Below are 19,500 nucleotides of genomic sequence, written 5' to 3'. Positions count from 1 at the left end.
TCTGTCTTGATTTTCAGTCATGTCTGAAATAGCATCTGTTCTACTACAGGCACATCTCAAAATGATTTAATTCTTTTTCAACACCTGTAGTCAGCTTATTTCCTCTCCATCACAAAGTATTTTTTCATGAATTTACAATCTGTAAATTTTCAGAATCATAACAATCCAATTTTATTCCATATTTTATCTATTTTGTTGCATTTTGTTTCCTTGTCTACAATTTCCATCCACCGTAGCCTGTTATGTCTTCAGCCTAGCCTTGTTCTTAGTAACTACAAGTCTCATTAACCTCAGACTCTGATAGTAAAGAAGAATAAATCCTGAGTCATACATACTGTCCAGTGCTGAGATCAGGGCTAGCTTTGTAAAACCTAAGCAGTCTTCTAAATATCACAATATCCTTCCATGTTCAGCCCTACGTAGAATAAAGGAATAAAGCGGTATGATTTTGAAAAGAATAGAAGAACCTTTTGCTTGTTTCATTGAAGTTTTTTTTTAATCCAGCATCAATAGTTTTCAGGCAGATAACATGTATGGAGTGTAAGTTTAAATTCTACTGCCCTACTACATATGGGCAGAAGAACACCTTGCAGGCAGTATTATTGTCTTATCTTTTCTATATGTATAATCATATACAGCACTAAGTGCCCCTGTTTTGTATTTCACTATAGTGTGTTCTTTTGTTAAACACAGGGCCTAGATTCAGCAATTTGAAAACATCTATCAATTATATAATAGCTACCACAGGAAAAAAAGAGGTTCTCTGGCTTTTTTTAATGAAATACAGTGGCCTACAGCAAAGCTTGAAACTTATTTGGTTCAGCTAGAGGAAACATCAGAAACTTCTTGTAGCATTTTCTTTTACCATGTCACAAGAAAAGGAACTAATGCACTTTGAATCTATTACTTCCAAAAAGAATTGTCTAACGTCAGTGTTGATAGTTTCCTTCAGGATTAGATACAAAATTTACAAAAGTCCTAGAAAATAAGAGAAATCAAATACTGATTCAAACCTTTTTGTGATATGGTTGCCTAAAGGGAAGCTCATTGTCGATGTGGGGTTCCTAATTTTTACTACTTCACCAAACACTGTGCTTAAGGCTGATGCTGATTATGGCTGTCTTTCTGATAGTTCATCACATCAGTGTAATTTTAATTTATGATTTTCTTAGTCATAAATCAAGACCATTACAGAAAAATGGATGCCCCCAAGTCATTTATACCCTCAGTGCATACAATCCGTACATCTGAAAGCTTGTGCATCCTATTATTGCTATAAGAATATTAAAAATATGTTATTGTAAAATTTCTCTTGCCTTTCAACAGAACTCATACTCTAGTGAGAAAAAACAAAACAAACTGAACCAAACAAACCAAATCAAACCAAACCAAAGTGAATTCTGTCTTTAAAAATTTACTGTATTTGCATGAAACATACAGTGCTTTGATATGCTTTGTTTTTTTCATAAGGAATAATATCACATAAACGGATATCCACTCAAGCTTTTTAACTGCACCAGATAAATACCTCATTAGAGTCTTTACATGCATATTTTGATAGACCAAAATAATGTGTAAGCTTGAAATGATATCTGAGAATGCTTTAAACTGCATATTAAAAAGATTTTGTTTAAAGGCAAAATGTCAGATTTTAGAATTTTTAAAACTTTACAATTCTTTTTTCCAACTGACTTTCAGGTTTCAAAATAGGTATTGTTTAAAAAGGGTAAAAAAGTCCCTCAAAAAATGAATCAGAATAAACTGAAAGGGTTCTTAAGGAAAGGAAACTGAGAAACTTGATATAAAAACTTTGGGACTGGGACTATTTCCATTTACTGTCACTGACAGGAGCCATCAGCCAGTGTCCAATCTAGCGCTTTTTACAACACATGCAATATAAAAAACATTTTATAAGAAGGAATTCATTATTAATCATAAAAGGAAGTTGATCTCAAATCATAAGTGCCAGGAAAAGCAAGCTTGTTTTTAACAACTTTCCTCCTACAGAGATTTCACGGTTGAGAGCTCAAATTTGTTAAACCCACACATTTGTAGGGAACTTCTACATGTGACCTGGTATGCAAAATACTGTTACAATATGAATAAAACATAACTTTTGCAGACACAGTTACCATTTCCTGGACTTTTATTCATTATAGAAACCAGAATACTTTTTGGAAGATAGGATTTTAGCTATCATAGCTTCCTGAAAAATAACTTAACCTATTGTACTGATAAAGAAAAGAAAATGAGGAAAGCCAACAATAGAAAAACCTGACAGTTAATGTGTAGCCAATGACCAGAAGTTCTAAGGCAATTACTTTTTCCTTAAAAGACATGCCAAAAATTTGTAGGGTCTAGTTCTTTTCAGTCCATTAAGATCATTTAAACCTTAGGCAACCTTAGAAAGTAAAAAGACTTTAAAAGAGGTGTAAATTTACATTATCAGAATCCTGTAAAGCGATGCTTGTTTAAAAGACAATCAGGTTCTTTGATACTATGATTTATGTTTTAAAATACCTACTTTCAGAGTTTCCTCCCATCTGTCAAAGACCAAGATACCATATCCAAATTCAAGAATCACACAAATATTTAAAATTTGCAGACCATGTTTCTTTTTTTTATTTAACTTGTATACCATAACTTTCAGCACTGTCACACATGTGTTTGTTTCGTTAAGGACTGCAAGATTTGTTCTGATTAGGAATCATGAAGTTCCTACATCTGGAAGCTATAGCTGCTTCAGAGGAAACCTGAAAAGTCAGTCTGCATAAAGGAGAGCTCTAATGTTACTGAGCACTACAGGGAGAAAACAGCATCACAACTGAAAGTGTTTCTACAGCTTGGAGGGGCAGATAAGAAGGGAAAGAAAGGAAACTTTTTGACTCAGTTATTTAGATATGCAAGATAGGTTTTAATCTTAATCTTAATAAGATTTGTGAATAGAAATACTATGAGTTTTTTGTGATGAAAACATCCTGATCTATGACCCCAGAGTTCTCTGGATTCCTGCACATCGGTGGGGTTGCACTGCAATCCACTGTCCCCTACTGTCGGCACCACTGACAAAAGGTAAAGGAGATGGGCCAACTGGTACCCCAGATGTTATCACTCCAGAAGGAGAACGAGAGGAGCAAGCACTAACCGGAGCTCCCTCTCAGCTGGTCTGAGACCCCCACAGCGACATCCACAATCCACAAGCACCAGAGCGTTTGCAGAAACTTCACTTGCAGCAGCTTCAAGGAAACATCTAAAGACTCTATCACTGAACTCTGTACAGGTTACATAGTCCTTTTTCAAAGCCTTATAGGATGCTAATATTGGTCTAGACTTAAAGCTTATATTCTTGACTTAGAATTGTAACATCATAGGCAATAAACTAAATGTTTAAATACAGTTCTGAGACCTACTCTGTCTACCTCGGAGTGTGACAACTACAAACCTGGTACTCTCATGATTTATTTTTCTGTCATAGAAAATAAATAGGTGAACAAAAGCTATTAATTTCCTGAAGCATAGTACCATCTGTATAGATGAACACAATCATTAAGACGCCATAGCTATGTCATGTTACCACACAACTTGGACAAGAAGTATCTGTAAAAATAAGAGTAAAATTATCTATAAAGGATATCTAGCTGACAGAGATACAATAGAAATCATAGCTACATGTGTATTCATTAAGTGGAAACTGCAGGAGAAAGAAGGATACGGTGGGAAAAAATTATTACATTTTAAAAGCATCTCCTTTAGAGAGCAGGAAGTGCTCTGCCATCTTAATACTGCTTTGCCTTCAGCAGATAAAGATGTTTTCACTGAAACCAATGAAAACACCCACTGTGTTCCCTCTGATTCATTGGCAAAGACACTACCTAATTTACAATATGACCACTGACAATCATTCACAAAGACTGCTTGGTTTTAGTACCTTTTGTCTAGTGAAGAGATAACAGCTTTAACACAGCAGATCATCATGTGGCTTAACTACCATCAACACATGCTAAGTAAGTTTAGTGAATATAGAAACATATAGAAATGAATGGTACAATCCCTATTATGACTTCCTCCTTCATAGTTACCCTATCAGTACCTGAAGACACCAATTGAGAGCAACATCCAGCATCTCAAGCCCTGAAAAAGTTTAAGAAATAAAGCCCAGTCATCCCTTTACAAATCACCCAGGCTTTAGATAAAGATGAGTGAGTTGAGGGAGAGAAACATCTCCTTGCTGAATCAATCCAATTGCACCATACAGGAGGGGACTGAGACCTGTGTGCCTGCTCACACACCCTGGTCCTTGTGAGCTGGGGGTGGGTGGGACAAGAGTAGGGCCATGGCATAAGGCTGGGAACAGAAACACTCTCTGCAGAGCAGTGGGCCTACCAGTTTGCATCTCCATGACTCTACATTAGACAGAGCTCTCCTGTGAATTTGGACAACAAGAACATCCTAACATGCGAGCTTATGCATGTGAAAAAAAGATGAAAAAAGAGCCAAAGAACATCCTAACGCATCCATTCTTAATGAGAGTTAACAAGAGATGTCCTTAGATAAATCCTTTCCTGTTAGCTTCGTGGTCAATGTGGTTTGCATGGTGTGCTTTCAGTTGTCTGAGTAGCAGCCAATCTAATCATATTTCAGAGAACTCCCTGGAGTACACACACATCAGGCAGAAATAATGGGACTGAAAAACTACAGGCTTCATGAAAAATTTAGCCGTCTAGAAGAAGATAGAAAAAGGCAGATTGAAACAGAATTAAAATTTAAGCAAATTCTAAGGTAGCTTTTAGCTACCACTATGTAACCGTTACGTTTTTACTAACATTTGTGCAAAATATTTGTATCCGTTTTTCAGTTCAACAAACAATGAATTCACAGAAAATCATAGCAATTATGAACATCTGGAATATATGTCATAATAGTTATGATCAGGGTCTAACTCTAGCATTTTCCAGAAATTACTATTTAGTATTAATCTTTTAACTTGTTTAACTTTTTTCTTTTTTTAAGCTTTCATGCCTTTTAACAGTCGGATATCAGGTTACTGGAGGGAGGTAACACTGCCACACAATCCGCTACACATAGTTCTGTTGGCAGAGTTTATTCTATTTCGGCAAAAGAATTAAATAAATGAGTTCTTGCCAAGTAGTTATAGATATTAAATGGTAGATATAGTAAAGTGGTCTAACAGCTGTGGCTGAAAATGAGGAGCTATCATATGTGTTACTCTGTATAGCAGTCAGCTAATTATTGCAAAGTAGTCTCAACGGGAGAATAATTTGTAAATATTTACTGCACTGTCCTTGTTACCCTCCTTCAGCAAGAAGAGTAGAACTCTCACAGAGTAGTACAGAGATGTTTGAAACCTGCTTTTTATGGTTTGATTAAAGTCATTGCATAATCTCTCTTTGGTGAATTTAGTCACCAATTCACACCATTGTCATTTCCATCAACCTTAGCAAAACCACACTTGATATTTCACATTTGCAGAGCTACCCAAATGGCTAACAGACTTCCAAGTACACTCTGTAAATATTGCACAGCTAATTTCATTTTTCATTTCTCATGACTGTAACTCTCCTCGCATGGAGTCCTCTTCTGACAGAAAGAAGTGCCTTGGACCCAACAATTTCTCAAGTTACACCTGTGACTTGATGCTTAGTTGTCATACAAATATTGTATGTCATATTATCTGAATCTTATTGCGATGGTGATTTTCAAAACAAATATAATTTCATGCACAGGTGCAGCTTAACTACTACAAAACTTCCAGGGTATATTAAGGCAGCAATTAGGAACATTTCGTAAGGATGGGTAAGTTGTGCTCTGCTTTCTTCTGCTATTAAGTAATGAGGGATTACACTCCAAATTCACCCTTTACATTTAAGTAATATTTTTACTGCAGCAGTTCATCATCTCAGTGTTTCAACTACATCAGAAGTGGTTACGAGAGTCCAAGCTTCTCTTTTACTAACCACATTTCCTTCCCCTTACATTATTAGGAATACCTGGGCAATATATCATGCACATCGTTTTGTCTGACACCCTCTTTTGAAGGATAAGTTATTATTTCCCTGCTTAACTTAATAATCAGTCTGTGGGATATCAGATATGTAATGATATTAAAATATCATTTAAAGAAACAGATAAACACACAACCCAATCTAATTTAAAATATAAAGAATTTGGTTCAGGTTATTGTGCTAATATTTACAGTCTTCTCAAGAAGAGAATAAATCATAACATTTTTATAAGTGTTTTGAAATAATGTAATACTCAAGTAAGTGTTCTCCAATGTCATCATAGTAATCAAACTAGTACTTACATTTAGATGAAGTTGGTTAGTCCATTGACCAATTATTTTGTATTCTGTACTCTTATTGGTGATTTGATACTGAAAAATATCATAGCGCCCTGGAGCATCTCCATTTTCATTGAAGATAACAGGTGTTCCAGCACTCCCTGAAAAAAAATTAAAAAGCAATTAGGATAACTACCTTTATAGCAATTTTCCAGAAAATATATTTTGAAGGAAATATACTAATTAGATATTGAACAAGTTCTTCATAATGCAAAGCTAGTATGGTAATAAATCCAAAAACCCCATAAAGAGAAAACGTTTGTTAATATCATCAACACAAAATCTACCCCAGCTATGAACTAGTTAAAACAACTTAAAAATATAATCTTTTGCAATCTATTTTTGGGTTACTTGGTTGGTTGGTTTGTGTGTAGCACAACATTTGGAAATTCTGTGATAAAACAGAAGTGGAGAAATTCCTTTTGACTTGCAGAAAGTCATAATTTCACTTTAGGATGTGAATACAGTGCAGTAGGTACAAAACAGCAATCTTGCAATGAACTTTATAAAGAATTCCCTTGTTAAGTAAGAAAATGAAATTAATATCATTAACTTAGGAGTCAACACTCATAAAAGACCCTGACATGCAAGTGACTAATTCTGGTCACAGTTAATGTGATCAGATTAGAGCACTGACCACCTGTGTAACAGTGTTTTATCAAAATAAATGAAGTATAACAGCTGTGCTTGTTACACTCTCCTCTATACATGAAACTGCCTGACAGAAAGGACCATTGCTGAAGCTGTCAAAAGTTATAAATTGACACTCTGTTCTTACTTTGATCAACAAAATGCTCAAAGATTGAAAATTACACATCTACCCAGGCCAGCTAAATTGGAACACGTTTTGATGAATTCCCTCAAGGTCAGAACAAGGATCTGCACTCCTACAGAGACTTTTCAAAAACTAAACAAAGAATGTAATTTTAACCCATCCCCTGAATTCATATATATATAGGTGAATTATGTTTATAGTAGAGGCCGATTGAAGACAAATTCACCTATGTTAAAGTTCTAGTTCAATCACTGGAGAAAGAAATCTGTTTTTACTAAAGAAAAACACCCAAACCACCATGAAATCTAGCCCCAGTGTTTTCACATTTCTCTGTATGAACAACCAAGAAAAGAACATCCAGTTCACAGTAAATTCCTGCAGTGTAATACTTAATAGAGCTTTTAGAGGCCACTGTGAGTGGTTTCCAAAGAATGCAAAAAAAAAAAATTGAAATTCTTGATACGTATCAAGCAGAAGCGAGTCAGTAGAAGTGGGAACAGCAATCTACAAGCCCAAGAATTTAATGATAAATACTTCTCTTCGTATGTCTGTCTGTCTCCCAGGAAGTATTTAATTTTCCTATTTTGTACAGCAGCTTTCATACAAAACTGATACCCACTGAAATAAACAGTGCTTTGACAAGTGGTGCATTAACTACTGTGCCAATTTCACAGTTCTGCCAGCAAAAGCCTGGCTGTAAAAATTAGATGTGAGCAACCATGGAAGAAGAGAATTAAAAAATTATGTGTGTTAAAGACTTAAGACCCCATGAAGATAAAAGAGACTCCACACAAAGCTTTGGAAAGTTATTTAGGCTTTGCTCTCAATTCATTTGACAGAATGAAGGGCAAGAAACATGCCAGTTTACAATCTTCCAAGCAATTGAATTATTCTTCACTGCTCAAATAGCAGGTTGATCCAATAAACTTCTTCCATCCAATAAACACATATGCAACTGTTGTTGGTACGTAGGTGTGGAGGTAACCTTCAAAATATTACTCTCAAGTAATGATGGAATTAATCTTCCTACTTGGCAGTATTTAAAGAGCTCATGGAAATAACAGGTATCTTTTACAAACGGACCCAAAATTTCCTTTGTATCCCTTAAGACCAACAGGAGCTTCAGACACTTTTATACTCAGCAATAACCATGTGAGCCTATAATCTATAACCGGTTTTAGAAATATCACATACAAAGAGACTGCCTATAGTACAGGCCAGAACCATCTTTCTCTTTGATGTAGTGATGCTCTCAGCTAGAACATAACAGTATCTCACGCTGTGCACATCAGTCCACAGGGACAAAGCATCCTGCTGAATTCAGTTGCCACTCCAACTGACTCCAACAAGATATTTCTCATACAGCACAAAGTTAAAACAATCTTTGTCAAGTTAATAAAATTAAGCTTGTTAAAAGCTGAAGTAAGGTCATAGAAGATTCAGACTGCAAACACTGGGAAGAACAGACTATCCCTCCATTGAACACCAGATTTTAGAAAATATAATAACACACAAAGTACTTGCTGTAAAGCAAACTTGGTTATGTTGTAGCAATGCTGCCATAGTTTGTAGATACTAATAGCAAACAGCACCAGACCATTATTTTCATCTCTCTGTGACTTAAGTCTCATGACTTATGTTTGTCTTTTAGTTGCTTTGCAGAATGAAATACTTAATGGATCTAAAACAAGGAGGTATGCACGGTTGGATCATGCTAAAAAGCCATCAGCTACTTAACCAGGAAAATAAAGCTTAAAGACATTTAAAGAATAAAAATGGGGATTTTACCAAGGGTACCCAAACTAATGAATGCAGGACAGTGACAAAAGCCTTAAAACTGAAAGGACAGAATGAAACTAGAGGCCTTGAGGCTATAAACAAACCACTAATTGTTAATTAATGTTCTTAAAGAATGTTAATGCCATCTGAAGAAAAAGATATGCTGGTGAAATATTCGGACAAAAGTTTGTCTGAAAATAGATAGTCCACAAATTGAAAAGTTTTTCTAAGAAAATACACTTTCCTGAATAGTTAATCAAATTAAAGTGAATACTTCTGTGGAAAAAATGGATTGAAACTGTATAGAGATAATTAAACCATGCAGAGAAATATTGTAGTTGATCATAACTAATAGAACAGGTGGAGGCATGTCTAGATTCAGTATATAACACTGTTACAGATGCCACTGAGTTGTATAAATGCCTCTTTTTTGACAACCAGACAAGCAGATCTGAGCACTCTTGATATCCAGTACTCTACTGCCACGTACGCTTATACTATATCATTAACATTACAGGGAACCGCATCTTAGTTCTACTTTAAGACACTGAGTGTTTAATTGCTCTGCTTAACGGTCATTGTTGCTAAATCTAAAGGAGACACACTGTGGAAAGAAAGTAATACAGAACAAAACACTGACCTGAGGCAGTGAGCCCAGGATATGTAAATTCCATCTTAGAATAAAAATAATTGGGAGCCAATACTGAATATTTCCTGGATAGGGTATTTATCTTAAAGAATGATCTTGGATATCCTCAACCAGGAACCACATTTATTCAGCACTATTATAGGAAAAACGTCACTTTTGCTTAGGAAAAATTTCCCTGTAATGCTAGTGTAGACCACTTCAGAGAAAACAAAGCAGCTCATAAATAATTTCACTGATTTGTCTTTTTTTTCCCCATAATTTTTCATTAATCATTTCACGAGGTAATTAAAGAGCAGTGAAAGAACTGTGTTGTTGGGCCTTTTCACATTTTATTCTCCGTGTGGTTATCTTGCTATGCATAATTTTAACCCATGATTGACTCAGGTAATTGTATTCAAATTGTCACTATCTTAACTAAAATTTTAATAGATTCTGGATGCCTAAAACAGAAGTACATGGTAGAATTTCAAGAATACATAATATTCTTTGCTAACTATGGAGAATCATTGTAAGTCTTCATCTTTTTTTGTGCCAATCCTTATTTTTTCTTCTTTTTTTCTTTAATATATAAAAACAGCTACTAAATTATTTTGAGATATATTTCTGAAGTCTCTCTTTGACGAACAACTCCATAATAGCTTTTAGAAGTCTATTTTTTTTCTCATGTATACTTGTAGACTGATAAGTGGAAAGGAAAAATTAAAATTTTACAACGAAGCGTTGTTCAATAGGTTTGCTGACTTCTTTGAAATAACTCTCTTCTGCAGTTAAAAAGGTAAATCATAAAAGTAAAATGCAGCTCATGTAATGTTCTCAGACTGTAAAGGAAAGACCAGAAGTTCAGTCTCATGGTTAGTACAATGTGAAATTTTTAATTTTTCTTTACAGGAACTGCTTAACTGAAAGGGACAAAAGCGGTAAGAAAAACACATGGAGACAGAGCTCCATCCATTGTTCTCCTCCTTCAAAGACATCACAGCATGAAATGCTTGCAATGTCCAGATAGCACAGCTGTGGCTACATCCAGTTGCATAGTTCAAAATACAGACAAAGGGTACTGGGTTGTCCACCTGAACTGGTGCCCTGAGCTTTTCAAGTTATAAACATAAGAATGTCTACTGGACACCCTTTTAACTGCCATATGCAAATAGGTATGTCATCACATAAAAGCTTCAGAGTCTGCTGTATTGCATACCAAGTCCCTTGGATTTTTTGAAAAACTGAATAGCTGATAAATTGACCTTGCTTCGCAATCACTCCAAAATCAGACTGAATAGATAATCTTCTATAAACTCCATGAAAGTATACTTTATAGAATCGTGGTTACCATTCATTTGAACACAATTCATATCCACAGCATACAGGAATAAGTTACATTTTATTAAGCCTAAGGACACATTTACTTATCATGGATATGAAGCAATAATCTGGTACTGAAAGAAATTCTCCTTCCTCCTTCCCAGTTTACAGCCAGCAGCATTCAACCATTCTGGGTGTTAAACTAGCACATTAGCTAAGCATTGCTGATGCAATGTGTCTGTCACCTCAGCTGTTTATGTGCTTTCAAAATGCAGCTTAAACAAGCCAGGAATGTTATTTAGAAAAGAAAAAAAAAGTAAAAATTCAGAATCATAGATGAAATGGAAGGTTTTTCATTTTTACTGTCTTACACTAATATCAAGGAGAACTGTAAAGCCTTTGACACAGTCCCACACAACGTCCTTCTCTCTAAATTGGTAAGAGATGGATTTGATGGGTGGACGGTTTGGTGGATAAGAAACTGGTTGGATTGTCATATTCAGAGAGTACTGGTCAATGGCTCAAAGTTCAGATGGAGGTCCATGACAAGTAGTGTCCTTCAGGAGTCCATACTGGGACCAATGCTGTTTAATATCTTCATCAATGATATTGACAGCAAGATTGAATCATAGAATCATAGAATAACCAGGTTGGAAGAGACCCACCGGATCATCGAGTCCAACCATTCCTATCAAACACTAAACCATGCCCCTCAGCACCTCGTCCACCTGTGCCTTAAACACCTCCAGGGAAGGTGAATCAACCACCTCCCTGGGTAGCCTGTTCCACTGCCCAATGACCCCTTCTGTGAAGAATTTTTTCCTAATGTCCACCCTAAACCTCCCCTGGCGGAGCTTGAGGCCATTCCCTCTTGTCCTGCCCCCTGTCACTTGGGAGAGGAGGCCAGCACCCTCCTCTCTACAACCTCCTTTCAGGTAGGATTGAGTGCACCCTCAGGAAGTTTGCACATGACACCAAGCTGAGTGGTGCAGTTGCCACACCAGAAAGATGGGATGTCATCCAGTCGGACCTGGACAGGCTGAAGAAGTGGAACTGTGAGAACCACATGGGGTTCAACAAGGCCAAGTGCAAGGTCCTAAACATGGGTCAGGGCAATCCACAGTTTCAATTTAGGATTGGGGATGATGTGATTGAGAGCAGCCCTGTGGAGAAGGACCTAGGGATGCTGATTGATGAGAAGCTTGACATGAGCCAGCAATGTGCAATCACAGCCCAGAAGGCCAACTGTACCCTGGGCTGCATCAAAAGAAGTGTGGCCAGCAGGTCAAGGGAGGTGATTCTGCCCCTCTAATCCTCTCTTGTGAGACCTCATCTGGAGCATTCTGTCCAGTTCTGGAATCCTCAAGGATATGGAACTGTTGGAACAAGTCCAGAGGAGGGCTACAAATGTGCTCAAAGGGCTGGAGCACCTCCCATATGAGGACAGGCTGAGAGAGTTGGGGTTGATCAGCCTGGAGAAGAGAAGGCTTCAAGGAGACCTTATAAACCTTCTAGTACCTGAAGGGGGACTACAGGAAACTCGAGGAAAGACTTTTTACACAGGCTTGTAGTGATATGACTAGGGGCAATATCTATAAAGTGGAAAGGGGCAGATTTAGACTAGACATTAGGAAGAATTTCTTCACTATGACCATGGTGAGGCACTGGACAGGTTGCTGAGGGAAATTTTGAGCATCCCATCCCTGGAAGTCTAGTGGGAGGTGTCCCTGTCCATGGCAAGGGGGGTGGAACTAGATGATCTTTAAGGTCCCTTCCAACCCAAACTATTCTATGATTCTACAATTCCATGACTTTTTCTGATGAACAACTGGTTTATAATAGGTCCTTTGTGCACTGAAGCTAAAAATCCACATTCTTCTGAAGAAATCTTTAAAAATGTACCTCAATATTCTTAAGATTCTGCTCAGCAATTACCTTATTGTGCATGTGTCTACTTTATCAATTATGTTTGACATGAATGTAAAACATCCCTACTCCTATTGCAAACTCTAATCTTAGTTCCCTGTGAAGTTATGGAGTACACTTGCCCAGACACCTTCCAGCGAAGTTGTTCTTTTTACACCTCAGGTAGTGTAATGACTGGAAAACCTCAAGTTCACATGTAGCAGTGGCCAACTACATATTAGGGTTATTAATCTGTAATGGTTCCTAAATTAAGAACAGTGATAAGCTTTATTTAAAAAAAAAAAAAATCTATTCAATTAAATGAACAGCATTGGATTTTTCTTATAGAAAAACTCTTAATAAAAATTTACTTACTAAGAGGCATTGTTACTTCAGGGTCTTGACAAAAGTGTAGAAAATTGGTTGTGCTGAGAAGTCTCACAACTTCCAATTACAAAGTATTCCAACCCTAGTGGAGTTAATTTAATTATAAAGCTCCAGATCAGATACAAATGTATTATTTTACCAGATTTTAGTGGCTTGATATTAATTTTGTTTTTCTACACTGAAATGAAAGTTGCTTAAGCTATGTCTTCATCCTTTGGCTGCTCTACACAGGCCATTTTATCTGTTATTGAATCCTAATGCAGTCAGCACGTATTCAAGTCTTTATTTAGGTGAATGGAAGTCAAGCAATGTATTGCACGCTACAGAGAGGAGGGTGCTGGCCTCTTCTCCCAAGTGACAGGGGACAGGACAAGAAGGAATGGCCTCAAGCTCCATCAGGGGAGATTTAGGCTGGACATTAGGAAAAAATTTTTCACAAAAAAGGTCATTGGGCAGTGGAACAGGCTGCCCAGGGAGGTGGTTGAGTCACCTTCCCTGGAGGTGTTTAAGGGATGGGTGGACAAGGCGCTGAGGGGCATGGTTTAGTATTTGATAGGAATGGTTGGACTTGATGATCCGGTGGGTCTTTTCCAACTTGGTGATTCTATGATTCTATGAATACAGTTAACTGTTGTGTGTCAAAAACTTCATAAAGCACCATCTGTTAAAATTTGGCTTTACTGGAAAACTCTTCAGATTTATAGGATCAACCTTATTTAATTAATTTAAACAATTAGTTTCAAGTGCTAGAGTTGAGGGTTCAGGGTTTTTTTAATTAACATTCCATTATAATTAGCTGTTAAAAGGAAGAAGTACTACAGAGATGTACATGAATTAATTTGTTCTCATTAAAGTAGAAAGAGGGACTACTTTCAGTACTGAGAGTTCCCAGAGAACAATGTACTTGTAAAATTAAGCAAGAATTTATCACTGATAAGTATTTCAATTAGATAAATTAAATAGAAGGTTGAAATGGAGTCAATACAAGTAAGAGTAAATACAAGCTGTTAAACATTTAATACTTGAAAAAGAATACCAGGGAACTGTAAACAACTATTCAGAACTAACAAAAGTTAATTTGTGAATATTAGACTGGCACACAGAGGAGGAATAAACACTGTATCAAACTATGTGAGGTTTGTAATAAACAATGCCATTATCTGCTCAATCTCCATACAGCAGATATTTTCAAAAAATGAGCAATGTGATTACTAAAATAACAAATGACGATTGTCTTACACCTATTCAAAATCTGCAAACAGTACCCTTTATGCTTAACCTAAATGTCTCAGTTCAAGATTAGGAAAATCAAACAGCATTACATCCTATTGCTGTAAACATAGGTACTTATTACATTTTAAATATCCTAAGATTCTGGAGACATCCAAACAGATATGCAAAATATGCATATGACAGAATCTGTGCCTTTCCGAGGCAGCAGCTGGAGGCCAGATGGATACCCTGGGGTATCTGAAATAGCAATCGATGCCCATGTTTAAGCAATTTATCTTACTTACCACAGGGCAGATTCTGACTGCTCATGTATGAATGCACAAAATAGAACCAAACAGAAACTCAGAGTGCTACAGGAAATTAATTATATACAGATTTGGGCACATATCAAATAAATTATGGCGGTACTCACTGCAAAGCTCACAGAGAAAATAAAGAATTTGATATTAAAATAAAATCATATAACTCAACTGCAAGTCAGGCAATGCAACTTTGTAATATTGAAGCTGATTGACAAGAAATTGCATTGTGATTCTGCAGAGTATAACTTGATGTCTTGGACCTCAGCATAGTGAAGGGTTAGAAAGATGAACTCTGTGAAAGGAACAGGTCAGTCCACCCCATATGAAAACATCAGTCAGGGTTGGTATCATGAGCACATGGTTTTTAAAATAACAAATCACAAGTAATATTTTTTTCCTTCCAGAATGTATTAGAACTTCTTGCCATAGCAAGCATAGAGACATTATGTCTCATAAAACCTATGTTAAAAAGAATTAAATTTGAAGAGGAGACTGAGCTGTTGCAACCAACTGTATAGGTATATTAAAAAGCAATTTGCCCTATCATTTATTAGTTTGTCTAAAAGTAGTTGTTAAATGTAGTGATGTAGATGCAACTCTGGTTCATGTAGACCTTCAGCTACTAATTGAAACAATATATGAAAGAAAAATTCTACATTTACTTTGTTCCCCACATTCTCTCCATAAGCATCTGTTCTTGACCATTCAGCAAACATACCACATTAGTGAAATTTTCATTCATATCCTCTAACAAGTAATACTTGCTTGAGAATATAAAAGGACAGAACTCTAACTTCTCTTCTTACAGCACCTTGAGTCTGCTAACAGACAATAAGTATAGCTGTCTTACAACAGCATCACGGATTAAACTTCATTTTTTTGCTAGATAAAGAATGAAAATTGCTAGACATCAGTCCTGCTATGGTGGCATAGTATTGTGAAGGCAGTTTTATATTTCCCATCCTGGGATGATCCTGTTTTTCCCTGCATAGTGAGGTTATGCCGTGCCTTCATCTCTCCTCCCTGAGGTGAGGCAATGATATATGAATGACTCTCCCTCCTCCAGGGCTAACTGGAAGGGGTAGGAGATGTAGATGAGCTTCTTCATAGGTAGGTGCTAAAGCAAGGCAGGCATTAGCACTATGACACTACCAGACACAGACATCATTTCTAGAAAAGGAGTGTGAAGAAGGAGGTTCTGATGGGGTAGAAACTATTGAGGAACAGAAAAAGGGCCTCTTTGGGCCTCCACTGCCACCTTAGCTTTGCTTCTTTCACTTCTGGGAAATGGACAGGCCTGTCCACCCAATGATATCAGACTAGACAATGAGGGGGATCTACGGGAAAGAGAGGAGGCAGAGTGCTAGAAAAAGCTTGCCATTCCAATTTATATGTTGCCAAAAAATTTATTTTGTACTCAGGAAATCATAGAATCATAGAATCACAGAATAGCTTGGGTTGGAAGAGACTGCCATGGGCAGGGACATTTCCCACTAGATCAGGCTGCCCAAGGCCCCATCCAGCCTGGCTTTGAACACCTCCAGGGATGAGACAATCACAACTTCCCTCAGCAGCCTGTTCCAGAGCCTCACCACACTCACAGTGAAGAAATTCTCCCTCATGTCTGGTCTAAATTTGCCCCTCTCCAGTTTATACCCATTGCCCCTAGTCCTATCACTACAAGCCTTTGTAAAAAGTCCCTCCTTAGCTCATCAGCCCCCTTTAGGTACTGGAAGGTCACTATAAGGTCTCCTTCTCTTCTCCAGGCTGAACAACCTCAACTCTCTCAGCCTGTCCTCGTATGGGAGGTGCTCCAGCCCTTTGATCATCTTTATAGCCCTCCACTGGACTCATTCTAACAGTTTCATATCATTCTTACATTAAGAATTCCAAAACTGGACACAATACTCCAGATGAGGTCTCACAAGAGAGAAACAGGGGGGCAGAATCACCGCCCTCGACCTGCTGGCCACACTTCTTTTGATGCAGCCCAGGGTACAGTTGGCCTTCTGGGCTGTGATTGCACATTGCTGGCTCATGTCAAGCTTCTCATCAATCAGCATCCCTAGGTCCTTCTCCACAGGGCTGCTCTCAATCACATCATCCCCAATCCTAAATTGAAACTGTGGATTGCCCTGACCCATGTTTAGGACCTTGCACTTGGCCTTGTTGAACCCCATGTGGTTCTCACAGTTCCACTTCTCCAGCCTGTCCAGGTCCCACTGGATGACATCCTGCCTTGGTGTCATCTGTAAATTTGATGAGGGTGCATTCAATCTCACTGTCTATGTTTTTGATGAAGATATTAAACAGCATTGGTCCCAATATGGACTCCTGAGGGACACTACTTGTCATGGACCTCCATCTGAACTTTGAGCCATTGACTAGTACTCTCTGAATACGACCATCCAACGAGTTTCTTCAATTTAGAAGAATTCTTCAATTCATCTCTCTTTAATTTAGAGAGAAGGATGTTGTCAAAGGCTTTACAGAAGCCCAGACAGATCACGTCTGTTATTTTTCCCGTGTCCACTGCTGTGGTTACCCCATCACAGAAGCCACTAGATTGGTTTTATAAGACTTGCCCCTGGTGAAGCCATGCTGGCTGCCACTAACCACCTCCCTTTCTTCGATATGCTTTAGCACTCCATATTCATAGAGACAGATCTCATCTTAAAATCTACATCATATTTTGTGTGCCAGAGAAGACTGTTTCAGTTCTGCAGCCAAAGAACTCAGTAAGTAGAAAAAAGCCAACAGGCCCTGGGAACGGATATTGTAAGTGGGAGTGAAAATGTGAGGAATCTTTACCACAAATATAACTGCAAGTCATTTGTTTCAGTATTGCCAAAATGAATACACTTAAAGTAGACTTGCATTACTCTACAGAATCACAATCACCTGCAGTCCCCAGCAACACAACCATATAATAGATACTCAGTTTAAAAGGGTCTTCATAGCATTTATTTCCATTTTCATGTTTTTACAGGCAAGAAAAATCTTCCAAGAAGCTGTAGCTATATAGTGCCATTGGAAAAGATCAGAAGATACTAAGAACATACACGAGGGTTCAAGAACTTCTACACTAGCTGTTTCTTTTTACCTAAAACTCTAATTAATACATTCCTAGGAAGCAGGGAACAACTCCCATCTGACCATAAATAGCCATCAGCTTATATCAGGCTATACAAGAAGCAGACACATGTGAGAAGCACATGTCAAAAGGAGTTTGCATGCACCCTGCCTGCATCAGTATTCAGCAGTAGCTTGTCTCCAGTGTTTCATAAGATCTCCTTGTTCTACCTTTTCCATTTTTCCTGCTTTGTGATGTTATCTGGGGAGGGTGGTGAGGCGCTACGTCCCCTTCTCCCCTTTTTTGTTGTTGCTGGTTTTGTTTTACTTATTTCACTACTACTGACCTCTATCAATGAATACATAGTACTTCCACTGTGATCACCTGCTGTGTTTATCAGATCCTGTCTAGCTAGTTCCTACATAAGACAATGCATTATATGAGAAAATAACCTCTTCCCTTACTAAATTAATGTTCATACATCATTCTATACAGTGGTCCTATTACAATAGATAGCAGTATAAATATTCTTTTTTCTCTCTCTCTATTATTTTAATCTTTCAAAGAGTTCTTTCCAAAGTTTTCCTATTCTATAAGGCTCCTTCTTGGCTTTTGTAATTAGCTTATTTCCTCTGGAATACGCATTTCTGCTCAATTCTACTAAAAGATACGCTTGCAGCATAGTTTCTACTCTGCATCTCACTTTCAGCACACTAAGACTTTTCAGACAAGAGCCTATAAAGCTGACAATTGAAACACTGTCTTCCAGAATATACCAGACTTTTCTCATCAGCTTGCACTTACTGAATATGGGAAGGCAGAGATGAGTTACAGCTCTCCCACTTCAGACTCCAGCCCAAGCACTTACTTCAAGCTGGGATGAAAATAAGCCAAGCAGACATATACACACCTCTGTGGACTTTGGAAGCCAAAAGACATTAAGATAAAGTGTTTCAGATAAAGAATCTACTTTAGTAAATATCAGTAACACAAATGCCTGTACGGCCTCAGAAAGAAATTTCTTCCCTTTCCACTCCAGAACAGTACCTCTGGTACTGAACTGTGTGAGAGAAAGGAGATGTGGAGCTAAGTGAAAGCCCTGCCTGAATGGGCACGGGACATATATAGGCAAGTGGATCACATTACTGCAGGAATCAACAGATTGTGATGTTCAGGAACTAGTTAAACTGCAAGGGATGTCTTGAAAAAAGAAAAAAGGGAGTGTCTGAAGAGACATCTACACTTCCAGCTGTGGTTGACAGAAGTTCAGGGAGCTTGTAGAACTTCTCAAGCAGCTCTTCTATACTAATAGATTCCTGAGGCCAATGGGAAGCAAATAAAAGTGTTTTGCCACAGATGATATCTGCCAGGGGAGCAAAGCACTCTCCTGGTAAGGTAAGGAATGGTCCTGCAAACAGGCATCATCCCCAGTACAGGGACTTCTGTTATAACTCCAGCAGGGCTTTTATTTGTGATTCTGCTCCTCTGTCTCCAGGCCTTGGGGTCTTACCTAATGAGCTCTTTGTTCTGGAAAGTAGTGCTTTACATGGAGTTCCTCCACACTAAGGTCACTACCTATATGGAAGCTGGAAGCGTCCTTCATCAGCTTCATTTTCACCAGAATATTTTTAAATATCAAGTTTGGAATCAGAGAGGAAGGATAATCATCATTCCTTTATGTAACCTAGATCATGGTCACAATTCTCAGATACCAAAATATCATCCAACATGTTAATA

The 19,500-nt window shown here is 37.6% G+C and overlaps 1 protein-coding gene across 3 annotated transcripts in view; it reads right to left on the bottom strand.

The window, feature by feature from the left end:
• The window catches only part of GRM8 (glutamate metabotropic receptor 8), a 338,430-nt gene that overhangs the window by 59,090 nt on the left and 259,840 nt on the right, over nucleotides 1-19,500 (bottom strand). For all 3 annotated transcript variants that reach the window (XM_069850429.1, XM_069850420.1, XM_069850438.1), the window contains exon 8: nucleotides 6,326-6,462. In XM_069850429.1, the coding sequence (XP_069706530.1) occupies nucleotides 6,326-6,462 (137 nt within the window). The remainder of the gene's footprint in view (nucleotides 1-6,325; nucleotides 6,463-19,500) is intronic.

This window comes from Phaenicophaeus curvirostris, chromosome 1, assembly GCF_032191515.1.
Source record: "Phaenicophaeus curvirostris isolate KB17595 chromosome 1, BPBGC_Pcur_1.0, whole genome shotgun sequence".
NCBI lineage: Eukaryota > Metazoa > Chordata > Aves > Cuculiformes > Cuculidae > Phaenicophaeus > Phaenicophaeus curvirostris.
This window is presented reverse-complemented; position numbering and strand designations above follow the sequence as displayed.